This window comes from Phalacrocorax aristotelis, chromosome 10 (genome assembly GCF_949628215.1).
Source record: "Phalacrocorax aristotelis chromosome 10, bGulAri2.1, whole genome shotgun sequence".
Taxonomy (NCBI): domain Eukaryota; kingdom Metazoa; phylum Chordata; class Aves; order Suliformes; family Phalacrocoracidae; genus Phalacrocorax; species Phalacrocorax aristotelis.
The window spans coordinates 17578274-17605035 of NC_134285.1; the positions used below are offsets into that span (position 1 = coordinate 17578274).

General features: G+C 39.1%; 1 protein-coding gene across 16 annotated transcripts in view; it reads right to left on the bottom strand.

The window, feature by feature from the left end:
- The window catches only part of MADD (MAP kinase activating death domain), a 74818-nt gene that overhangs the window by 2019 nt on the left and 46037 nt on the right, over positions 1-26762 (bottom strand). For 10 of the 16 annotated variants that reach the window (XM_075105408.1, XM_075105403.1, XM_075105400.1 and 7 more), the window contains 14 exons: positions 25827-25924; positions 25398-25481; positions 23908-24066; positions 22169-22277; positions 21558-21620; positions 21055-21175; positions 19807-19912; positions 17273-17383; positions 16209-16316; positions 15961-16125; positions 14610-14682; positions 12510-12616; positions 6129-6198; positions 1255-1301 (listed from right to left, as the gene is read on the bottom strand). In XM_075105408.1, the coding sequence (XP_074961509.1) occupies positions 1255-1301; positions 6129-6198; positions 12510-12616; positions 14610-14682; positions 15961-16125; positions 16209-16316; positions 17273-17383; positions 19807-19912; positions 21055-21175; positions 21558-21620; positions 22169-22277; positions 23908-24066; positions 25398-25481; positions 25827-25924 (1421 nt within the window). The remainder of the gene's footprint in view (positions 1-1254; positions 1302-6128; positions 6199-12509; positions 12617-14609; positions 14683-15960; positions 16126-16208; positions 16317-17272; positions 17384-19806; positions 19913-21054; positions 21176-21557; positions 21621-22168; positions 22278-23907; positions 24067-25397; positions 25482-25826; positions 25925-26762) is intronic. The other 6 variants (XM_075105414.1, XM_075105412.1, XM_075105411.1 and 3 more) reach the window with 1 other exon arrangement.

The following is a 26762-nucleotide window of genomic DNA, read 5'->3' on the forward strand; positions in this document are numbered from 1 at the left end:
AAGTACAAGGACTGGTAATCCTTGTAATTTTTAACCATCACTAGTGAATCCATGGATAATACAAGCTTTTTTCTTCTTTTGCCTTTTTATTAATTAAAAAAACATAACCCAACATCACGTTTCATATGAAGAACACCAAGCAATTTTGTCTCTACCTTAAGGCAGAGGGTTTCACATAGCATTAGCAAGATTTATAATTATTGCTTTTAACTCATTAAGCGTGCTATGATTTAACAGAAAATCCTCTTTCAGCATGTGACTGGCAGCACAGTTTATATCCTAGTTCTAATACTGGCTATTCTGATCATCTTAAAAGTTCTTGTCCTATAAATTGACATTTATAATCTTTGTAAAGGTAATAACAACGTGTTGCATTGTATTACAGTACAAGTAAAACACTTGCGTAAAATACAATTAATTTCCATTAAACTGGCTTTTCTTATTAAAATATACAGCTATCTGCTTCTTAAGTTACATATATTCTAAGCATTTTGTTTCTAAAACATTTCTACCTTCTTCAAGTAATTTCCCTCTCTCTCCTCTCGAAGGGCTGAGTTTCCATGCAATCACCAAATGTACATGCTGCACTTCAGACATAAAATAACTGGAGAAATTTCAGTTCTGATCATAATCATTGGCTTCTATTTCTTCCTCATAAGTGCCTGTAAGCCTGATCATTGAACTATTATGTGTAAGAGCACTAAGTATCATTATTGACTGCTGGTGTTCAAAAAATGTTATGAAAACTGAACACTAAACCAAAGCAGTAACTCACCTCTATGGCAGGAATCAATACTTACACTGTTCTCTTGCATCTCACTGCTCACTTTCATGAGGAAATGGGAGTTTTTCCATGAACTCCATTAGCAATCATTTTATGCCCAGGAACTAGTCTCCCATTCCACCTGTTCTGTGGATTACGGATCGTGTTCTGCATTGTCTTAAATTTACCAGTTCCAGTAGCTCTTACGGGGCTAAAGTTCATGTCAAACCAGCCACCTTGCACCCTTATCTATCTAAAGAAAAGAGACCACGCTTTCTGCACTACCTAAGAGTTCCTCTAGTTTCACGAAAACAACAATCACCAAGTTTCATTTTCTTCCCTTAAGGAAAACTATCAGAAAAGAGCAGGTGATGTTTCGCTGCAGTATTAGCATTGAAAATCCTGCAATCTCAATGTAATTCTTTCCACCACATGAAAATGTAAAGATATATCCTCTAAAGAACTACCAGAGGGCATCACAGTTGACTCACCATTGGCGTCTTGTACTTGTGGCTCACCACTTCTTTAGTTTCAGGAACTAAAACCGGACGGGCAAGAGACAAAACAAGAAGTTCAAAAAACGAGAGGAAAAAGGGAAAGAAATAGCACAATGTTCCCATAGGAAAGGGAAGGGCTGCACACAGACAGCAGGTGCAGGTACAGGGCACCTCACCATCCCTCATGCCTAGATACTCTTCCTTCTCTTCATTTACATTACATATGTCCTTGAAGACACTGGTAACATCATAATAAACTACTCAGATTGGCAAAAATATTTCACTGCCTCTGTTTGGAAAACCACAGTAGATATTTGATAGTTCTTAGAGGCTCTAGCTTTTCTCATACTACTTATTCCTGCCAGACAGAAAAATTAATGACAAAATATGCCTGATGACAATAAATAAAGCATAAACCAGCAATTTCAGAGGAGTTTGTCAGTACACGATTCCCAAAGATTTTATCCTTTAGGTGTTTGAATCCTTCTCTGCTGAAAAACAGACCTCAAAAGAACTGTTGGACACTGTAGTAAGTTAGTAAAATCCAGGGGGGGGGGGGGGGGGAAGGAGCTGATGAAGAACATTTTCTAAACTGGCAAACTGTTTCCCGGTTCTATTTCAAGAGTTTCTCAAAACATTCCTCCTCCTGTCAAGGATGTGTGTGATGGTATTAACTTGACATACTGAAAACATTCATTGCTTTTGAACAAGTTGCCTTAAAATAAAATACTGATTTTAGTTGCACGTATTCTTAAAATACCAGGCTTGTTGATTTCTAGAAAGCTTTCTATGTAAAGAGGATTAGGGCACTGATGAAAAAAAATCTATTATCTGGAAAATTTCATCTTGCTCCCTTGCACTGCCCCAAACTAACAGAAAGGAAACAGGCGTAATATAGCTAAAGAAAATTTGCCTTTTGTTCTCATTGTGGAATGCACAGAAAAGCAAGCTGTAACCATCCCGGTAGTGTGCATTGCATCTGAACTTGCCTTTGACCCACACTTGGTCTACAAATATTGTTGTGAACAGATACCATGGGAAATCACCGGGAGAGAACAAAGACCACACTAAGAACATACAAATGGCAAATTTAAACTATTAAGGTCATTAGAATACCAACATCAACTTTGAATACGTCCCTTCCAGAATTGCTGAAATTTGCCATGGAATTTCTGTGCCACAACAAAAAAAATTTAGAAGCAGCAATACAGAAATTACGCAAAACCAAATCATACCAGGCTCATAGAGGAAGGGTAAATGTTTTATTACACATAGTACTAGTGACAAGAAAAGAAACAGCGGCAGATGAGTTCAGTGTGAATAACTAGGAAGCCCACAACAAAACCTATCCATGCAGATGTCACCTTTTCAACTGTGATATGGCATGGCTAAACACTGAAGAGGAAGACGGATCACACTCTAAGGGGCCAAAAATAGGCAGTGCAGACTGGGTTTGAGAAAGTGGTCTAAATATAAACCAGTGCCTACCAATTCTCATATATCATGGTACTGTCATTCTTGAAAAAGAGCTAGTGAAAAGTACAGAATATGATTGTAAAAAGTAATGTAATATTTTTAATTTTTCAATTCTCTCTTTTCTTGGAGTTGGCAGTCACATTAAGGACTGAGAAATAGGGGAAGTACACACCCAGGCTGCACTGCCCCCGTGCCAGTGACTAGAGTTGGGGAGATACGGAGGTGCACATCCAAGGTACCTTACCCGTTGGCACCAGCTGTTCCAAATTAACTCTATGTCACCAGGGGATAAAGGTGGGAGTGAGGCTGGTGCACAGCCAAATAGGGTAGGAATTTACAGCTGTGTAAGTCTCACTGCCCATGGGATAACACACAACTGCTCATAGACTCTTCAAAAAGCAGGGAGGGAGAGCTGTAAGGACCTTGTGCCATGAGGGAAGGAAAGAAGGGAAGCTGTAAAGTCCTGTATTGTAATTGAGGGGACAGGAGAGCACTGAGACAAGGTACTGTCCCCACTTCGCTGTCAGTAAGTTGCCTTAAGTACTCCTTCACGGTCCTTCCAATGGGGAAAATTCTCCTGAGAGGACTGAGTTAGGAAGAGTAAAAAGAGTGGGTTTGGATTTACACTCAGAGAAGTCAAAGCACTACCACTGCAGAATACAAAGATAAAAGAAGGGGGGGAGGGAAGAGACCCAAGCCTCCAATTAACAGATTAGCAGAAGCACTTGTATTCTAACATCAAAACTTATTCCTGATGCTGTTGAACTAAGTGGATGAAGGGAGTAAATTAGTAAGCACCATCCTGCAGCCTTTGGTCCTGTGAATGAAAATATGGCGCTAGCATAGAATGAGTTTAGGGGACTTCACTTTACCTGCTGGAGAATGAAGGTTTTCATAGCAGCGGCGGTGAAGGGGCCACAAGAAAGTAAAGCACAAGTACACAGCAGTAACTCAAATTCCAGAGGGAAGAGCCTTACATTTCCTCACTTAATTAAATCTCCACTTCCATTTGTGGGCAACAATTCCTGAACTTCTGTTTGCATCCTCCCCTGAAATCACAATTCCAACTTTCACACTGCCACCTAAACCCAGCGTTAACACAAACAGACCTTTAATTTCCTGATGCGATATCACTAAAACTGGAGCACTCATGCTTGGCAAAACCAAAACAAACAAATCTTGCATTGAAGTATTCCCCATCGGACTGGAATACACGTGCTTACCACTCCCTGCCTTTCTGAGAGGAGATAGTACTTCAGTATACTCCTACTATAATGAATCTGATTGCAAGGTTCATGATGTTTAACACAGCTAAATAACCTCATTCTTAAGAGGTCTGTGCAAGTTTTCGCTGAATGCTGTTAGTTTACTATTAACAAATGAACATGTTAATTTCTCTTGAACAGGACAGATTGGCATACCTTCTCATCTTTGTAACAATTAAAGCAGCTCTGAGGTTGTCTCTTATCTCTGCACAAGAAGAAAGGTTAGCTCCCCTGCAACATCTTTCTTCCTTTCTTCTTTCTCTTTGTTAGCTGGATGGGCAAATTGTAAATCTCATTTTGTACCTTTAAATTGGTTTTTGTCTGTGACCTCTATTTTTAATTTGTTTAATTTCTGGTTTTGCTTAGAGTGTCCAACTCCCAGTTTATTTCTAATTTTTAAAATTCTTTTAATTCTTAAAATTACCCTTTCCTAAGTTCCATATCACAATTCTAGCTTTTGCAATAGGCCCTTAATTATAAAATTTTCTGTAAAAAAAAAGTTCTTTTTCTTACAGTTATTACATCATTATTTAGGGGGTAAATGCTATATTACAGAGTCATGAATAGAAGTTGACTGGAAACAACTCAGTCAAATGCTGTCTTTCTTCTTGTGCAATATAAACAAACTATTAAAAGAAATACTTTGAGTTAAAACCCCTCAAAAAAGATCCAAAATTCATTTCTGATCCAAGTAATTCCATTTAAGTTAAAGATTTCAGAAGCTGAAGCCATTCTTTCAACTAATTTTACAGCTTCTGAGCTCTTATATCTGAAAAACTCATCAATAATCTTTTACAGCCTTAAGCAATTTCTGTAAGTAGTAAAATGAATCATGCCCGTCAGGGTGAAAACATGGTATCAAAGGAATATGCAACCATAAAGTGCAGACAACTAAACTATTAGAAATTTTTCAGGGTTTAAATACACTGATCTGATCATTTCAACAATGAACAGCATTTTTAGAAAATGGGAAAAAAATTGTTCACAAATTCAAATCCCAGACTTCTGAGAGATTAATTTATGGCAAACAACAAGCAAACTGCAACAGTCAGAAAGGCTTTAACATTTCAATACCTTATAACTTTGTATCACCGAAAGGCGACAACACATTATTATGTACAAAGACATTTATTTCAGCAATCTCATATTAACTGTCTTTTATATTCGAGGAGAGAATCCCTTGGCCAGAGCATTCTATTCACGGTACCAAAGCACAATGAGAGTCTTGGTAAAGGGAGCTGCTGATTTAGATTTTGATTAACAGACGAAGTGTGGATGCTGATCTACTATGGAAAGAATGTTTTATCTTCTTTTTAAGTGTTTCATACATACACTTAAGACCTAGACAAATGTCTCACAGATGGGTGGAAGAATAAACCTATATGGGTTTCAGGATTATTTCAAGCGAAGTATGTGGAGAGTATTCTGGAGAACTGCGTCTGAAGTCATTCATTTTTTCCAGACATGAGTCAAGTGTAATGTGAGTGACATTAACACTGAATAGTAACCCAGAATTTTCCCCAAACTAGACTGTAAACAGATTATATACAATAGCAATCACTGACCAAAATAACACAAATTCTCTATTCTCCTTAACCTTTACTTTTCCACTCTTTACCAGTCATGCTCTGAAACAAAAACCACAGGATAAATAAAGTGCAACCTGACAAAACATCTTCTGCTTCATACAACAAAAATGAAATTCCACATAGAGCAAAGAGGAAACTTTGTAATTAACAGTAGTTCTTTGTAATGAAAGCATAGTGTGTTCAGAAAGATCAACCGTAAGTCCTGCTTTAAAAAGTGCTTTCTCAGATGAAAAAGGAACATGCCAAAGAAAATTCCTACACACATCCAAGTTTAACTGTTCTTTTGATTCCTTCAGAAGACTCAGGACATCATCTTTGTCTCTTAACAAAAAGCACCTAGGCCACAAATCTTAATATGATGAAAATTAATGTGTAAATTTCTATGTGAAGTCACCCATCTCTCAGTTAGGCAACTTTTCACATGCAATCTACATTTCCCTCCCATTTTTGAAACTGCAGTGCAACTCTGAGTGTGAAGACTGGAAATTTGAGTTACTGCCATGTGAGTACAGACCTAATATCAAAATAATGTAATTACCAAATTCCTCCAGGACAAAGACTCCTCGCACAGTATTGCACTTTTTAATGTGATTCAGCTCTATGAAAACCTATAAAAACAGGAGGGAAAGTAACATAAAATTAGTCAGGTTTGGTTTTTTTTTAAACTAAAAACCAAAATTAAACAAAAACATCACAGCAGATACAGCCTGAAGTGTTGTAGCATACACTACCAGTTCATTTACAGTTTAATATATAAAGGGTGAAAAAAATATTCAAAAGACAAACTTGCCACAATGCTAGAAATCAACAAACAACTTAAAAGTGCTAAGAAGCGAAGACAGCAGAAGATGAAGTACCTTCCGCTCCTTGCAGGAGGAGAAAGCATGGAAGAGAAACGAAGGAGTTAGTAACTCTGACATATCCAACATTGCTACCCCTTCAGGCACTCAAATGAGTTATTGCAAAAAGAATACCAACACACCTGAAATACAACAGAAAAGGGGGACGAGAATAAAGCTGGCTCCCAAATTTGGCACCATTTGTAGCCTCTGATCCATCCCAGTTAGTTTCTGCCCCTCCATGCATCCTCCTCCAGCACAGAGGGCAGGTAAGGGGCACTATACTTCCCACCCTGACGCTGATCCTCCTTACCTATCCCATAGCTGAGTTTAATCCAATGAGGAACCACTGATCTTCCTTCTCCCCAAGAGCCCTGCCATGTAAGATCTTACTACATTTTATGACACATAATCTGCATACTTACTCCTGGAACTGTGTCCTTTAACATTCAGTACCATTTTTCTGCTTTAAGCAGGATGGGAGAGTTTGGACCCTTCTCTCAATAGAGATCTATTTTCTCACTTCACATATGGCTGCCGCCAGCTGAGCTGTCACTTAGAAAACAAACCTGCTTTAAACTCATGTTTTACTTACGTCAATCCCAAAAGACAAAACAGTTGAACTACCTGACTAGCTTTTTCAGTCCAGAACCAGGATGGCAGGATTGCATGAATAAAAAAGTTCTCTGAGCATACGGAGTTTGTTCAATATCCAATCTATTTCAAGATACAAAACAGTCCCTTCTTATATACACATCTCCAAAACAGTCAGAGTCAGTTAACAGACATAAGAATCCATAGAAAGTGCTATAAGGAATCAATTCCATATTCCAGTTCCTAATATAATTGCTTTTCCAAAGCAAGAGAAACACTAAGAGAAACATCGCCCTAACATTCAGAGTAAGTCTATGTCCATTACCTTAGGGAGATTATATTACAATAGTCTGGATTGATACTTTCATTGCCTGTACACTTATCACACCATGATCTCAGGACCTTTTTTTAAAAATGTTATTAGAGAAACTTCATTGTCTTGGAAAGAAGGGAAAGGAAATCTCTGCAACCCTCCTGAAACCAATACTAACACCACCCATGTAATCATAGATGATATGCTACCCAAGAAAGGCAAAGGAAGTCAACACCAGAAATCGCTGTGGCTTTTTGAAGAAACAGGCTTATCTATACCAATAGACATCAGTAAATGCACCCTACGTCTGAGAGAAGTCAGGGTGAATTTCAAGCCAAAAGGGTTTTATTGTTATTAGCAGAGAACTAATATACAGACCAGGATATTTTTTTCAATATAAAAAACTAAACTTCCAATTTACTTAACAGAAAATCTGAAGCTTGCTTTCTGCTTACATTCAAGCATGCAGGGAAAGAAGACTTATCATAGAAACATTAAGGTTGGAAAAGACCTGCAGGATCATCAAGTCCAACCCCCAACCCAACACCCCCAGGCCTCCTAAACCATGTCCCCAAGTGCCATGTCTACATGTTCTTTGAACACCTCCAGGGGTGGTGACTCCCCCACCTCTCTGGGAAGCCTGTTCCAACGCCTGACCACTCTTTCAGGAAAGACATTTTTTCCTAATATCCAATATAAACCTCCCTTGACACAGCTTGAGGCCATTTCCTCTTGTCCTATCACTAGTGACTTGAGAGAAGAGACCAGCCCCCCCCTCACTCCAGCCCCTCTCAGGCAGCTGCAGAGAGCGATAGGTCTCCCCTCAGCCTCCTCCAGGCTAAGACTCCCAGCTCCCTCAGCCGCTCCTCATCAGACTTGTTCTCCAGACCCTTCACCAGCTTTGTTGCCCTTCTCTGGACACGCTCCAGCACCTCAGTGTCCTCCTTGTACTGAGGGGCCCAAAGCTGAACACAGGATTCAAGGTGGGGCCTCACCAGTGCCGAGTACAGGGGCACAATCACCTCCCTGCTCCTGCTGGCCACACTAGTTCTGATACAAGCCAGGATGCTGTTGGCCTTCTTGGCCACCTGGGCACACTGCTGGCTCATGTTCAGCTGGCTGTCAACCAACACCCCCCAGGTCCTCCTCCACTGGGCAGCTTTCCAGTCACTCCTGCCCAAGCCTGTAGCGTTGCATGAGGTTGTTGTGAGCCAAGCGCAGGACCCGGCACTTGGCCTTGTTAATCCTCATACAATTGGCCTCAACCCATCGATCCAGCCTGCCCAGATCCCTCTCCAGAGCCTTCCTACCCTTAGCAGATCGACACTCCTGCCCAACTTGGTGTTGTCTGCAAACTTGCTGAGGGTGCACTCGATTCCCTCATCCAGATCATTGATAAAGGCGTTAAACAAGACTGGCCCCAAAACTGAGCCCTGGGGGACATCACTTGTGACCCACCACCAACTAGATTTAGCTCCAGTCACCATAATCCTGTCACTTAATCCCATCTTTCTTGTTTGCCTGTTTTTGCCCATGTTTTATGTCAGTATAGTTGGTCAAAAACATTTTATTTTTCAAGGAATATTTACAGAGAAAACAAGTCAATAACAGAACACTGTTGCACTTAGTTTCCTTTTTCTGTAATGGTTTCTGTGAAGTTTTTGCTAGTAGTCTAACATACAAAATTTGCAAAGTGAATAGAAAGGCTCAGTTGAAGCATTGGTTGTTTTATCTGGTAACAGTAAAGCTGCCTAGAAGACATGACTGCCCCAGGTGCTCATGGGTCTGAATATAATGTTAAGGAGTGCTGTATTCCCACAAAGGTTAAAGCAAGATGAGAATTTATTTCGTCACAATTACAGTAAGTTATCAGTTTTCAGAAGATATATGAGTTGATGGGCAATTTCTTGTTATGTTATTTAAGGGACAGAGGTGGTCTCCTCTCACTCAATCGGAAAACAAGAGTAAAGGAAATAGCAGTTACTTACCCTAGGGAAACTGTGCTTCTTCAAGACAGAGCATTCAGTGTGGATCCTACTGTAGATGGGCATGTGCCTGCTGCATTTTATTAAACTTCCATCTATTTTTGATACAGATTAATTCATAACGGGGACAGAGTTACTGAGGCCCAATATTATAACATAATTTGTAGATGTAAACTCAGAATAGTCCACCAACACCACAGGTACACTTGATTCCTCCTTATTCCAAGGGACTTCCTCTGACCTGCTAGGCACAGATAGACTTGAACATTTTTTTCTTCTTAAACTTACATGTGCTGCCGGCATGGTGAGATGATTTGTGAACACTAAAGACAACTATCACATGTCGATAATAGGTTGGCCCACCATGCATCTAAGACATTTCCTGAGGATTTCACAATACGGTAAGAAAGTATATGCACTGCAAATCAAGATCCTTCAAAAACATTTTCATGAAAGCAGGTGTCATTCTAACACTGAAGGAGTATGTTCAGTTTTCTTCTCAGGTAGGACAGAATAGACTCCATTTATCTTCCTTTTTTTTTTTTTAAAGAGGAACTGTCTCTTGCTATGCTCTAAATCCATGATTTCTGATGCCCAACCCAGAAAAGCAAGAGAAATACCTTCTTTTAGTAAGCTGCATTGCTGAAAAGAAAACTTGGAAAGTGGGCCAAGAACAAGGCCTGTATAAGGAGTAAGGAAAGGAAGATAAAGAGAAAGCTGTGCCTGATGAGGTCCTGCAGGCGTTGGTCAGTATCCCCATCCAAACTCAACAGGAACAGAAAAAGCCATTTTCAACATAGAGAAATGGCTATAGGATCCTGGTCTTAATCACGCTCATACACATATTCTGAAATCAACTGCCTTGGGGAGCAATTTATATAATTTATATAAAAATTGGAAATGAAAAGTCATCCAGACTTATTAAGAAAGCAGACTGGTTGATGAATGTTAGAATAAAAATGCAAACATCCTTTAGCTCCACAGATTATGAAACTGGAGGGGATTTTTTTGTATGGTGCAACAAGTAGAAGTCCTTTCCATAACTGCTACAGTTGTCCATTCTATACAGACCCTCAAATGGCAGACCTCTGATACCTGTCTAGACACTTTGTTTTGAGAAGGAAAACAAGGATATGTCTTAGGTCCACTAAATGGCACTGAATGCCCCTGCCAGCTGGCAATGTAAATCTAACAGACCAAGAATTAAGCATATTGAATAAATGAAGTATGTTTTCCAGAACTGTACTTGTTTCAATACCCATCTTAAGTAATGGAAACTGATCCAGCTACAGCCTTATTGGAAGGGTGATCAAGAGGAGGAATAATCTTTCAGCTGGGGGACGCAGCTGGCATACTTTCTGGGTCTGACCTGCACAGATTGTCTTCCAGAAAAGATGTCATAATTTGCACCACAAACAGCAAATGAGAACATTCTCTGTAAGGAAGGATATGATAAAGCTAGTACTCTAGGAGTGCTGGTGGTAGCACAGGACTCCGCATCCGTGGTAGGAAATTCAACTGATAATGGTCCTGACAGTTGTATAATAACAATCAGTACTAGCTTTTCCTAAGGTTTCCTTCAGAATGTCATTCCAGTCTTTTGGGGAGGGGGAGGCTTTGATTTAAGGGCAAGGGTATATTTTAGGATTTAAAGTTTTCCTTTTGGACAGATGCACATGTGCTCGCTACGTGCTTAACACCGAGTGTCTCTGTCTTGTGAAGATGCCTGTTACACTTAAGAAACCATGATGATGATGATATGGCTACCTTCTTATATATCTTTTCTCACTGCAAATGCATATATACCTGGGTGTTCATTTATGAAATAGAGTAATCTCCATAGACTGTTCAAGAGATGAGCAGTTAGAGGTCAAGATCTTCTTTGAATTCTGGCAGAAGAAAAAGGAGAAGCAAACAGAACACTCCCAAAGTAATTTCTGTTACCTCTGTCTATAATGATATCAAACTGTTGCTTTGAGAAGCTGGTTTAATTTTCAAATGCTTCATACCTGCCATTTCCAGTAACTATGAAAATTCATTCTGTATTACCCATGAGTTCCTCTTGCAGTTCTTCATAGTTTGGCATATCCAATAAAAAGGTAAAACCGATAACTAAGTCATACAGGTAGGCTGTTCCATCACAGAGTAGTTTTGAAATACTAGAGCAGGTCAGCTGTAATCCAGGTTCTACCTTAGTAATAGACAGGAAGAAAACTGAAGGAGGTTCACAACTCTCCACTCGTTATACTGGCACGTATGAACTCAAAGAGGCACATGGTGCTGCTGTGACCCTGGGAGAAGTATTAAAGATTTTGAGCATGTGTGTTTGAGATGCACGTGCACTTCCAGTGGGATCTACACTGATGTATCCTCAAAGAAGAACAAAGCTAGTGTGGGGAGAAAAGTCTAATCAGGAGGAAAGGAAAAAACACTCCACAGAGGACTGACAGAAGCTTCTCTCTCTCCCCTAAAAATTGATTCTACTGTCTAGCATAGCATGCATTTAATATCATATGCAAAACAAAAAAACACAAAGCAAAATAAAAAACAAGAATCAAAGGAAGCAACAGAAACAACATCTGGAGAAAGGAAGAAATGACAATTCTAGTGTTTCCTCTATGCCCACAAGATCTTCTATTCAGAAGGAAAAAAGAATCAGTATTTTTTTCTTATTTTTGTATATTACAGCAAGAGCCACTTTCACTTTCTATTTTCACACTAAAATCTACGGATGATTTCTCCAATTTTAAAACAAGACCAATTAAATACGATGCAGAAGGTTGCCCTCTGTACCTGCAAGATTGAAACACTATCTTTAAAGTTGACGGCCTATGCCATCAGGATATGTTCTCAGTGTGACACATGATGTAACACTTTCTGTCCCTTAATATAGTGGCTACCATTTTTTTTGTGCTTAGACAATTCAGAGCCCCAGAAACAAGAAGCTGAAACCTGTATCAACGTTTTTCTTCAGTTAACTATAGTTTTCCTGAGGATATTTAATTTCAGAGTATTTTTACATATCTTTACATATTTTTATCTGTGTGTGAGTGTAAATATACATATGCTTTTTTACCCCCATCACACTATCCCTTTTCCTTGTTGATACTCTGGGAAGAGGAAACACATATACAGGCATGCAGCAGAAAGCTTCATGCTCACAGTCTTCTCACAGATTTCCCTCATACCTGACTGTGCATAAATTTCAGGTTAATTCCTTCCAGCGTGACCTGAAGAAGACCACCTTCACCAGTTTTCATATCTTGTACAGGGAACTCACCGCCCAGCTCAGGGCCTGTGATACGTTAATTTTTTAAAAAAAAAAATCGGGAGAGAAGGGGGGGGGAGAGAAGGGTGGGGCGAGAAGGGTGGGGCGAGAGGAGGGTGGGGCGAGAGGAGGGTGGGCGAGAAGGGGGGGAGAGAAGGGGGGGAGAGAAGGGGGGGAGAGAAGGGGGGGAGAGGAAGGGGGGGAGAGGAAGGGGGGGAGAGGAAGGGGGGGAGAGATGAAGAACAGAAAGCAGTCATCCAAGTCATGATATGTGGAAAAGAAACATAAAACAATAAAAATAACTTTCGTCTGATGTATATAGCACAAGGACACTACAAAGAATAGCAGGCAGCATTTCAATAGAGCCCACTTTCTAATGACAGCCTTCTGAGAACCACTAGACTTTTAAGTATTGTAACAAATTTCATCTTGGTTACATGAAGGGACATTGTAGTTCATATTGGGGTTTCGTTTGTTTGTTTTAAGTGCCAAGTCTCATTTCTGCATAGTAAGACGCTGCAATTACATAACACCAGATAGCATAGTCTTAAGTACAAAAACATAAGCAAGTAGAAACTAGGCTTGCATTTGTAAGCTTGACGATTTTGTATGGCATTGTTTTATGCTTTCAACAATGAAAAAGTCAACATGGTTACAACAAAGACAATTTAACAGAGTGCATTAATAGATGACAATCTAGGTATTTTCATCTAGTTTCTTTTACATCATTCAGTTCAGCTAGAAAGTGCTTTCTTATAGTGATTTTAAAAAAAAAAATCATTTATGCAGAACGGCTTTCAAATATATTTTTAATACTACATTATTGCCTAATTCTTAAAATGGCTTTCAAAGACACTTTTGCCCCCTCTACCCTCAGTGAAAGTCCAGTCCTTCCTCCCCCTCCTCAAGTTAAACTGGACTAACGGTAGGAAGAAAATGGTGGCTCTTCCAAGCTCCTACAGCTAGCTGAGAGTTGAACACTTAGGATGCCAGATGTGATTCTGTGATTTAAACACAAGTCATTTTCTCAGTCATGCTGATGTCATTTATAAGTATAAAATGTAGATCCCTTTGATGTGGCATTAAGACACACCTAAAATAGGCTTGTACCTCAAAGCGTGGCTCCCAGAGTCCTAGCATTCACTTAAAAAAAGAAATACTTGCAACAAAAATCAAACCACAGTGATGTTACCCTGAACCTGCAAACAGCCTCCAACAAGAGAAAAACAACCATCTTATGAAGGTAGAAAGTAAGCCACCTTCATGTTTTTTACGCAGGTACATCCAGCACCTGCTGCTCTCTGAGGACTAAGAAAAGTGGAAAATCGCCTTCCCAAGAACTCAATCGCCCAAAACTGCAAATCCATTTTTCTAGGTTTTTTTGACTCAACAGGAAAAGGAAAGAGGTGTTTGCCAAGAAAAGTTTCATCAGTGTAATTATACTATCCTGTCCCAGATGATGATGCTAAACTAAGAAGAATAACTAGACTGAAGAAATTCTACTGATACAAGGACATTGGGTTAACTGCACCTTTTGATTTGCACCAGTAGGAAACTTTCCAATGTAGAAAAGGTTTGTGCATTGGAAGTCTGCAGAAAGCTGCAGATTCATCGCTGTAGATTCATGAAGACAAACAACCATATTTACTAGCCTCCCTTCTCAAGACAAAGTGGACAACATAGAACTATGTCTCAGTCAGGAATATAAGAGGTAGCTAGCCAACCATGAAGAAAAAGTAAAGCTGAAGTTTCATAGTCTTTTCTTAGTTATTTTACTGGCAGCTAGTCCTTCTTACATGTAACTCTTCCTTATACAGGTGTTTTGGTTTTGTTTGTATTTAGAGTGAGAAATATGGGGGCAAGCTAATAATCACAGTAGGTCTGCTATGTACACACGGATGTACAAAACTACCCTCAGATTTCCAAGTAAAAGGAGATTACATTCAAAGTTATTATTAATTAAAAATGTTACTGATTGCAGATTAAACAGCAAATGCTGCCAACAAGCAAAATCTTGTACCTGGTTTAATGCTTTGCTGTCTTGCTGCTGCTCGCTCCATACTGTCTTTTACACAGTAGTATAATTCCCGACACTAACATACAAAAAAAGAAGAGTAATGTTATTTTTCCAAATTACTAAGGGAAAAGAACAGCAAGATTCTAAGATTCTACAAAAAGAACACATCCCACATGGTGCATAACAACAAAAAGCCTACAAAAGTTCAACCACAGCTAATTACTATATAGTATTTATACTTCTTTTTCGAGTTCACAGAGAAACTACTTCACATAATTTCATAACACAAGCTAGTGATGAGTTCATGGCTTGGCACATGCTCATGAGCAATCTAACCAAGTTTACTCAGTTTCCTAGCATAGAAAAAGCCTCAAAACAGTATCACAATACCTCCCTTTCTTTCAGCTTCCAGCAGTCAATGTTACTGGCCATGCCATACAATCTATCTTTTCGTTATTCGTATCAGTCTCCTTATGCCACATTGTTCTATTCATCTCCCCCTAACTCCCCTCTCTAATATCGAATAATGATAAACCGTAATCTCAGAGTAAAATTTAAGAAACTTTTCTAACTGAAGTCCAAGTTACATGCAATGAAGTTTTCCAAGTAGCACACTGCTTTTGTCCTCCTTCCCTTTGTATTCACACCTGCACTATGATGACCTGGTCTATGTAAAATGAATTTGTGGAAGCAGAAATCTAATCCCTTTATATATCTCAAAGATAATAACCTTTCAATATATGACTTGCATTTAGAACTCTCTACATTTTCTTTGCTGGTCATTGTGTAGGAGTTAGAGGAGTTCTAAGAGTTACTGGGGTTTTCCTAGTAGATTCAAGCTATTTCTTTACATTTGCAGTTAGTCATACGGAGAAGAAAAGGACATTCGTATTAGTGGAGAATGTAGGCATATATGAAAGAAAAATCAAATATGGTCCTGCGGAGAAAAATTTTTACCTATTTTGTCAGTTTGGGTGTGCCATTAAAAATGACACAATTAACTCAATTACTAAGACAGTTTTGTTTAGCTTTTTCCCCATGAATCTACCACAATACTTTTACTACCTTTATAAGCCTGCAAGATAATGCAATATTTAGTAATACTGATGCTTCCCTCCTTCTAACCAAAAAAACCAAGTAAATTTATTAAATTACATCATGCTGTACTGCTGTCTTCAGGTAAATAACAAGGCATAACAGACGTCAGTGCTGTTAAACAGCCACTGCAGTTCAGTAACCAGTGTTGGAGAGACAACGCTATTTTTTTGACTAAACATGGAATATGACACACCAAGGATTTGTTCGTTCTATGCAGTTTTCCCTCTGTATTGTGTGTATTAAACAAGATGTATACCTTCTTTGTATAGAACTTGTTCAGTTGTGTCTCCTGACCATTCCTCCGCCAGAGGCACAGCACTTTTGTTTTGGGACAGTAAGTCATGTTGATGAGTTTCTCATACCACCAACGTTCATACACTGTTCCAATGTTGCTTCTCAGTACAATGCAATCATCACATACCTGGGAGCACGAAATACTACATAAGATTCCTAATATAATTTGTTGAACACTATTAGTTGCATTAATATTATTTTTGTCTCTACCTCCATGAAAAATATGTCTCCTGTTGTGTCTATCCCAGCATGTACTACAAAAGTCTGCTTCTTGATGTGGCGGCTACCACTGGGTCTCACAGGGAGCTCCCGTCCATTCTAGGGGGGGGGGGGAAAGAAACCATTACTGAATTTGAAACCAAGTTCACCTGACCTATTGAAAAAAAAAAACAACCCATTAGGTGACACTAGAAGCATTTTCAACAAATAAAAGGAAAAAGAAGTATTTTCAACACAGCTCATTGGAAGCAATTTTGGACAAAGCCTTAAGCAAGATACTCTAGGAGTGTGACAAGTTTAGTTTCAAAAAGCATGACTACAAGAGTTATCACGCCATACAACAACATTCACGCTGGTACCATACTCAGTATGGGATAGTGAGGTGCCTAGGTTCCAGTGATGTTGCAGTAAACTGGTCTGCTTTTTCCCAATTAATTGTAAGATAATTTTGTGTCCTTTTTTGTGCATAAAACTAGGTTCCAAATGCAAAATGCTTTGAAAAATGAGCTTTCAAAGGGCCTAACTCCCATCTGCCCTGGTGACGGTTAAGTTAGTAAAACAAGCCAGCTTTTAACACAAGTGTTAGCCTGTATTCTTAATGAGCATCACAGGACATAAGGTTTATTCTGCATAGCAGCTGATAGAGGAAATAGTTTTGTATAGAAACTGATTGCTACAAGTCTTACAATGACCTAAAAACTGATGGAAAACTAAATGTTTGTTACACTCGTAGTAAGAATAAAGGTTTCCACCCACAAAAGGGCTATTAAGAAAATGTTAGGGTTACATAGAACTGTGGAACTGAAGTATCATGTTTATACATATTTGTATTGCAGTTCTAATTGATAACTGCATAACATTTTATAATATTATAAATATGGTCACACAATCACTGTCTTTATTCTATATATGCATAGGCAGCATTTAATAATTCAATTTTATTATTTTTAGTATTTTAAATTAGTGTTGCAGGGCATTTATAGAAAATTTTTCAGATAATTTTTTTCCTCTACTGTAGCTCCCACAGGTACATCATTCATCACTGTTTTACTTACCAGATTGGCAAGTTTGTCTAGAATATCATTTATTTGCTGGCTGTGCACCAATCCAATATGCGATTTTCCCATTAGACGACGTACCTTTTTCCTTATATCATTCTTGTTCACCTAGAAAGCAGATATCAAGACAGTTACATACTCTACTCAAAGGCAGCAACTCCTATCTCCCAAAACCAACATATCTTGTTCTCCATTGCTAAGACAGCAAAACAACCGATCTCCAGCTCAGCCATGCTGGGGCCTCTTTAGCCCAGCAGTACAAGCAGAAGTTGCAAGTACATCACTTTTCCCAGCTACTGGGCAAGCGATACTGTGAACAACAGATTTCCTGCCTACTCTTGCACAACAGAGCAGCGATTCCACTTCCAACTACTGACATCAAAAGCTTCAGTTCTCCACGTTGCCACTTATGTGATGGGTCTCATCTGCCAGGCTAGCTTCTCCACCTTTTCCTCTGCAAAGAGCTGGTTTAGTCAACCGTGGAGCCCATAACACAAGAAATATTAACTTTCAGAATTCTCATTCTTTCACAATCTGTTTCCTGGTCACTAGACCAGGGCTCTAACAAACATTTCCAGATAGTCCTCAAACAGCAGTAGGTTCCTCCTGAAGACGAACTACAGGGAAACAAAACACATGCCCCAGGGGCCATTTCAAAAGGCTATTATGAATGCCAGCCGTTGATACTAAAGGCTTCAAGATGGTAAACTCATGCTTGAGCGCTGACTTCATGCTAGATGGGACATTCTTTGTAATCATACTGTGATTATGACTGTAGTGCTACGGAACATATGAAACAAACTCAACCTGCTTCCTTCCTTTGGCAAGAATTCTTTTCACTTGAATGCAAGCACTGTATTTTTCAAAAAAATTTTTTAGGTAAAAACTGTTAGACTCTGCTATCTCAAAACAGGAAAATAAACTCAAACATCAAGGTGGTGGGTTTGGAGTGTAATGGTTCCCTTGACGGCTAAGAAGAACCCACTCCTCTAGTAACAGAAGGCCTTCCAACTTCACAGTTTCTACTAGAAGCTGCCCTAAGATGAGATACTTTGGTATAGTCTTTAGTCTCTGAAAGCTTTCACTCTAACTGCTTGAAAAAATCCTATATACAAATAATATATACCAAATTCTAGATCCACCACCTGTTATCCCAAAACTGATAATCGGGGGGGAAAAGTAACCACAACAATAACAACAAAAAAAACACACAACACCCCACAACCCCTCTTTTGCCCAGTTCTTCATCCCATCCTCAGTCTTGAGTACCTCTGACGATGCACCTTAAACAATATTTTTGTCACGAGTCTCAGATCCGCTGTATTCCCTTTTCACCTATAACCCATAGGCCCAGAGTGATATCAATTTCAAATATCCTGTTTGCCTCCTTATCCCTTTCCCCAGGAAACTGTTTTGTTGGGGATCCGATTATTTTCACCGCACCAAAAGACACTCTTCCCCTCTGGGACTAACTCTGTCAACATCTGCCATGAGGTAGCCTTTTGAAACCAATATTATCTGCTCTCCTCTTCTGCTTCCTGTGATGAAAGTATCTGCACTGGTTGTTATTACTTCTATGTTAAGTACTGCAGCAATGCACACCCTAATGACCAAATCCCAGTCGTCTTCTGAAAAAAACTCATTCCAAATATACTCAAATCCCATCTTAAAAGTTGCCTCCACATTCCTTTTATGTCAGGTAAAATCAATACCTTCCTTCTCTCTCACCACTCCTTCCTCCCACCCACCAAAAAAAATAATTACAGACAATAACTTCTTCCACTGGTTGGGTAACAGACATTCTTTACCTATGGAATGATGCCTCACCTCCTCATTTAAACAGTGAAAGTTATCAAACTATCACCTGTGTACAGCTATTCTTACTGGCACGCTGTTGCACCAAACAGCACAGTGCATCAACTCTGTTACAGGTGAAGCCATGCACCTAAGCCAATGCTAAACATGACAAAAATATTAGAAAATTGATTTTCCAGTGACTTTGAGGGAGGATTTGGACAACTAAGAAATTAATCAGACTAAAAGAAAGATATTGCTAGTAATCACCTACAGGATTATGGTGCATATAGACAGCCTACTGAATGAGATAAAAAGGGTTGCTTACTAATAACAGCAAATTTCTTGTTAAGTTATTGATACACATATTCTAATCTGATTTCATCACAGCTGCAAATTCCAAACGTGGGCAGATTGTGAAGATGCTCTCTACTTAACTTATAACTCATACTCTTAAAAATAAGAATTTCATCTTAAGTTACTAGTAGAAATACTAGATTTCTATTTTAAATGGCAATGTATATGCATAGGACAGCGTAAACTCAGACAATATATCTCAAAGAATCTCCAAGTACTGAAGCATTTTTTTCATTAAAATTAGATGTTTTATAACATTCTTTTACACTTTGCTGTTCTGAGCTCTGTGAACAGATACACATGGTTTCAAGACAACACCAACAAAATATACTGCTTAAATCTAAGCAGCGATCCATTAAAAAGGAAAAGAAAAAAGTCACCTTTATCATAAGCATGTAAGCAATCATATTGTGCAGCAGGGTAGCCAACAAGCGGTCCTCATCATCCTCCAAACGTTTTCGATCATGTTCTCCCAGGGAAAGATACCTGCAAGAAGAGCTAGATCTGAAGCAGACTCACAGGCATTCTTCATCCAATTCACTAAAGCACTTGCAGAGGACATATGACTATTTGTGAAGTGTATGGCACCTAAAATCTCCAAGAACACTAAGCCAAATGGGCATTTTCCAGTGAAACACTGATCACTAATTAAACATTTCCATCACTTATTAACTAGTTGAAGTAAATACCATCTGCTCAGTCAAAAAGGTCTCAGTAAGCTACTTATGGGCTTATCCATTTCCTCTTTTCTGCAGTCACAGCTCCATGACAACTGCCAGAAGACGAACATATAACGCAGTACAAGAGCTACCCACCTTTAGAGCTTAAATGTAGCTGCAAGGCTGAAACAAACTGATAAAGGAAGCACACAAGCACTGTCTTTTTCCAGTGGGGTAGGTAGCTTATGGAAAAAGAAACTGCTTTCAAACTAGCACCCCACAAACTAGTTCTTACGCTTATTTTTGCCAGATCCCATGTTAACATGATAGCATGGGTGTAGGTGGTACAGCCGCAGGTGGTAGACAGTGCAGAGGATGATCAGATATTAACAGAGATGAGGGAAAAAAAAAAAAGAGCAAGCAGGTAGTGAAGGCTGACATCTTAGAAGCAAGTCTAGCTTTAACCAACCATGCAGGTATTTCTAGAGAGTGATTCCCTTGGGTTTTTTGTTTGTTTCTTTTAACTACAAACTGTAAAGTAAACGCATTTGTAAGTGACTCTGCATTTTGAGAAGGCTCAAAATGCAGTTTCTGAAAGCATTTAGTTCTTTCACTTTATGCCAACACACTGATATCTTCCTTTATTCCAGAATGTAGTTATCTTTCCAAAGAAATCTTTATTACTGATCTAGTCTATTCCATCTATTCATCCAGTGATTATGCTTACATTACCCATTTCTCTAGAAATATCACCTCTGCCAAAGAGTTAAAAAAACATGTGTGACAACTGAAGACAATATTTCAGTAGCAGGAGTTACTGGCCAGCACAGAGACAAAAGGAACAGTCATGTATTGCAACAAGGTTTACAAAGTGACAATAGCATGTTCAGCAGAATTAAAACAATTATTTTCCTATTTCAGCCCTAGGTGAAACAATGAGGAGGAAGGGGGTCTACTAAAAAACCTTACCTGTCAATCATCTCCTGAGGTCCCTGGTCCATCCCCATTCCTTCTCTCTCTAACATCACGGCATCCAAAAAAGCATCTTCCCAGAATTGCATCTGGTCCCACAAAGTTGAACGTTCTTTGCCTATGCAATGTATACAGAAATTGAGCATTTATTCCGTTAACTCCAGTCGAACACTAAGATTAATTCCTGTTCCTTCCTACTCCTTGAAAACACCCTAAGCCAACACACAATTAACCCATATTTAAAAAAAAAAAAGTTACTTTTAAAAGCAAGCAATATCACAACAGAAGAAAGGTGTAAAAGAGAAGACAAGATGTACCTCTCATTCTAATTCATAGCATAATCTTTTCAAAACCTTACAGACAAGTACCTCTAATCTCTATTCTTTAAGGAGTACATCTTCTTCCATACACCGTTAACACTGCCCCAAAGAGACAGGAATATCTCACACAAACACAGATCATGGCAAACACACAGAGGAGTAGAAAGATAAGATGATTACTCAGAGAGAAGGTTTCCATTGCAGCATCCTCTAACTGGTCCCAGACAGATCCTTTATCCCTACCTGCACCATTCCAAGCAGGGAGGAACGATAAATGGAAAGAATGAAAAGCACAGGAAGAGAGAGCTTTTAATTAACAGCAAGTCAAGATTAAATACATTTCAAAAAGCCAATATACTCCTAATTCAAGGATACACTCAAAGGCTATTAGTATTCTGAGTTCAGTAGTCCTCTGTTCAATGACTTCAGCTGAAGGATCTTTTTTCAACATCAGTCATACATTTTAGCCCTCCATGCATAGCTAAGTGATTTCCTTCTCCTCTTTTTCCAACAGTTGAAAGAATTCATATCAAAGAACAGCAGGAGACTTGGACAAACTACGTTTTATGCAAACCACACCACCCACACCAACTTTCTCTTACTCTTATTCAATCTCCCAGCAAATCTTTTACCCTGAATGGCCTAACACACCCTCCTATTCTACCAGTATGGACAACAGTAAGTGGTTAAAATGGTTAAATACGCTCTGGGAATGCAAAAATTCCAGTCTGCCCCAGACGTGACTCCACTTCAGTCCAACAGATCACCTCCCACAAGAAAAAATAGTTTACCCAAGAGGCCTTCATAGAGATAGACACGTTGGTTGCCATCCTCTGGACCTCTCCCTGAAGTACTGCATTTGCTATCCTTCACACTCTGCTTCAGGCTGTGAGACTTCGCCTGAAAATAATGCAAGAGATGTCAGGCAATTTAACTCTGCACCCTGCAGGGCTGTTTCTTGCAGTCCACTGTTGTATTTAACAGAAGCAGTTTGCAAGCTATACTTCATAGATTTTTCTCCCACAGATGTTCACAAAACAAATAAGTTACTCTGTTCAAACAGCAAGGTAATACACTTAAAAGTCCAGAGTCAGACAAAGGAAAACCAAAGACAGATAGAGAAATCAGAACACAGAGGAAGCAAAATGCTTCCCTGAAGGAAAACTGAGACAAAAGAAAAAAATGCGACTTGTAGACTAAAGAACAGTTAAACCTCTTCTGTACCACCCCCATATTTCATGTGTATGCAGTAAGTTCGCCCAAATTCTGATAGTAAATCTTATTCAGCTATTTCCTAAACAGTGAGAATCACTGTCATTGTACAGATCATGAGGAAGAGGAAGAAATACGCAGCCTTCTCAGGACTATGCAGAAAATGAATATTCACAAGCTGAATAAGATTACCGGAGCTCTAGCTCACATTCAGACTTTACAGGTTTTTCTTTCATTTACCATTCATAAAAGGTATGACATTAAGCAAATTATTATGTATCATCTGGTCTGAAGAACTGGGTGCTGGGACTATCAGCCAGCAGGAGCTGTGATAATAAAGCTGGCCCATCTAGTTCTCTACCACGAGGTAAACTACAGTGCGATACTTGACATCCATCATACATCATATACGCCCATCATCTTTGTTCTAAATATGTTGCAAGAGTTCTTAAAATTCTATTTAGTTTCATTAATCAAGCAGAAAAAATGCAGAACTGTTTAAAAAAAAGTCTGATTTTAGTAACTGATAAGACACCCTCTTGCAGCTAAATAAGTGGACATGGTTACCTCATTTTCATGCTTTTAGAAGAAACCTTCAATGAAGCACAATGATTTTGTTTGTTACTTAAAATTAGAAGTATAAGATTGTAAAAGACTTTACAGGGCTTATCAGGATTATAAAATAATGAACACAGTGAGACCAATCTTAAGGCATTGCAAGTTGTTTTCATATTTGGCTGACAGCTTGATTTAGCCAATTGAGTATGTGATTATTTTCTTGGTAAAACGTGTATTAGAAGTCATACCCAATTATCAATGACTTTAAAGCAAAAAATGAACAAGAAGTACTCTCAGATCATTTGAATTTTACTGTATACAGATCTTCCAACTAGGAAAATATATTTAAAAGAAACAGAACAGCTGGTAAATCTACAATGGGTCATCCCTTTCCTGTATCAAACAACTGCTCCTCAGAAACAGGGGAATCCGTTCCTTTTAGTTAGATAAGGTCAAACAATGTCCATCAACGTTCTTTTGCCTCTGAAGGGCAATTAAATGTCAATTTCGTTGAGAGAAATATTGAATGAGGGAGAATTAAATATTTCTAGACCCTGTAACATGGTGCAAGATGTGAATCTACTATTCTCAAAGAGCCATGGAAAGCCCAGGGAATGAAAAGAAGTATGTGGATCCATACAAAATTACATCTTTAATATTTTAATATTGTAAGTCGTTGCTGATTAACCCTTAGAACAGAATCAGAGATCCTCTTCCACACAAGCACACACATTGAAAGGGAAGTCTGCAGTGCCCTTACAAAAATAGAGCTAGTAGCAGAGTTTGTCTCAATTTCACTGTCTGACACAGTGCCTCTGGATCCTGTCAAATTGCCACCATTTTCCACGCTCGGGCCATCACCAGCATTGCTACTCAAGTCACTGTCTGCTCCTAATGTCTCTCCAGAACTGTTGCTAACCTGTGGAGAAAAATAAAGCAGTTACCTGCAACAGACAAAGACACTGTGGAGAGAAAAGTTGTAAAATGCTTCTTCCTAAGGCACAAAATAAGAAGCAGTACTACTGAAGGCCACATTATCTTTCTTGTACCAGATTTTTCCTCTGGTCTCAGGGGCCTGGGATTCCTGAAGGCCAGTTTTACTGGTAAAGACTGAGGCAAAGAATGCCCCCAAGTACCTCAGTCTTTTTCATCTGTCACCAGTTCCCCTGCCCCATTCAGCAGCAGGCCCACATTTCCCCTAGGCCTTTCTCTTGCTGCTTATGTACCTGTAGAATCTTTTCCTGTTTCCATTCACATTCTTTGCCAAGATTCAAACTGCAGGACCATATTGGCTTTCCTAACCCTATCCCTGCAAGATGAGACAGCAAATCCATACTCCTCATGGGTCACTGCCCCTGCAGCTTCCACTTCTTGTATACTTCCTTTTTATGTCTGCATTCAGGTAGGAGCTCTTTGCTTATCCATGCAGGCCTACTGCTGCCTTTGCTTGGTTTCCTACTTGTCGGGATAGACCTTTCTTGAGCTTTGAGGAGGACATAGTTGCATATCAACCACGTCTTCTATCTGGGGCAGTGTCCCATAGAATACAGTTTCTGGGTCCATTAGAGAAAGACAGTCAGAGTTGTCATTCCTGTTACAGGCTGGGAAAAGATTGTGGAAAGCCAGATATTCACAGGTATACAGCAGTTTAGAGAGAAGAAAAACCAACAACAAAAAAGAAAAGTTCCTTGGGTTTTGTCCCTGGAATATGCCATACCAGATAACATGTGGTAGGAAGAAGGCTCAATCTTTTTTTACTGAATGCATTCCTACTACCTTTTCTCTCTAGGTCCTATAATTGATCAGAAAGTAAGCAGGTGTATTTTAATACAATTCATGTGCTTTAAGGTAATATATCAGAAACTTTGTTCTTGTTTTTAATGCATCAGATGATCTGCCTTTTTTGCTCTCAGGTTCATTTTTAAACTTCTTTATAAGTGGCTTATATAGAACTAAAGCATATTTATAAAATTATTGCAATCTACCAGTTCCATAAATACATCAATATGTAGGAATATGTTAAAGCAATGAGCACCATACATGAAGGATGCAATCTGCTAATAAAGCACTGCACGTGTTCTGTCAGACACACTTGCTACCCACTCAGAGGCTCTGGAGAGAGAACTCAGACATAAATTACGCATGTGTGACAGTATGCAGCCATACCACGCAAAACGTAGGCACAAAATGCCCTCTCCCACTTTAAAAAGCAGTGAATCACATCAAGATTTCACTTTGGGCATATCCTACCACTGTGCTAACTTCAGAATCCTGGCTTGTACTTCGGACCATAACTGCTGGTCCTCCACTGGGAACTGAGTCAAAATCACTCTTCTGTAATAAAAACATATAAAGGACAAAGAAAAGTCACATTAGTTCTTATTGTAAAGAGAGAACATCACTTCCCATTCCTTTGAGATCTTGAATCACACACCTTACGCTTCCTTGGTTTATTTAGCCAGCCAAATAGCAACTACTGCCTGCATGTCAAAAAGATCACGGGGTAGTACAGTGGAGGAGTTCGCAAAGATCAGTCTGCTACGGGAAGGGGGGGAAGAAATTTTACTGAACGAGCCTTTCAAGAATGCTCAAACCCTAGAATTCTTCCCATAATTAAGTAGTGAATAGAAGAATCCTCTCTCTTATCACATAAATAAAGCAAGCATAGGAGCCACTGACCTGAGAACCTGAGGCCAAACTGAGGCCACTGTCTGCACTGATTTGGGATTTTTTCTCATCTGTTTCTCCCAAATCAAAGTGTTTCACACCTTCTGGCCCTGAACAAAATAAAAAGTAAATCGTTACTGCACCAAGAAAAAACAGTATGGCAGAAAGCAGAGGACAGACAGAAAGCAGGAACAGTACCAAGAAAACAAATTTGCTTTCTCATTCCTTTGAGTTTTTTCTGTTCCCTGGTACTGTAAACAACAAGGCCAGCAGAACACATCTGCCATTCTTCAAACATTAGTTGGAATTCCAAATACTCCATAGGCATAGTCCCAGAGTGACTATCACTAAACAGTACCTTTGTTAGCCATTCAAGAGAGAAAAGAGGACAGACAAAGGTCTGGTAGCTTCCAGTTACAATAACACATGCAGAGCAGTTGCCATTCAACTCTAGGAAGCCACTTCCTTATTCTTGGTAAAATAAAGGACACCTATTTACTTGAAGTGAGAATCCTTTTTTGAACAGCTAATTTGCTCAAAGTCTTGGACTGAGTTTGTTAGGTTGCCCACAGCAACTATCCAGGCAAAAATCAGGCAACACAACAATAACATAAAGAGCAGCAATTGGTGTTACACCAGTAAGAATTTCAAGGAAGAAGCTTATATGATGCTGTACTTCATAACATTCCCCAACTGCATTAACAAATGGCTCTCCAGAGTTGACAATCACATAGGTCAGTAGTGACAGAGGGAATTAGCAAGCTTTAAGTCATGCATTCAGTAACCCGGCGATTAAAAAAAAAAAAATATAAAAAACTTTATGTTCAGTATCCCGTGGAGTTCTAGAGTCATATCATCTATTGTCCTCTGATGGGATGGCAGAAGGAAAAGAGAATGAAGGAGAGGTAGCGCCTGAAAAGAAATTTGGATAAGCACTGAACGAGGTAA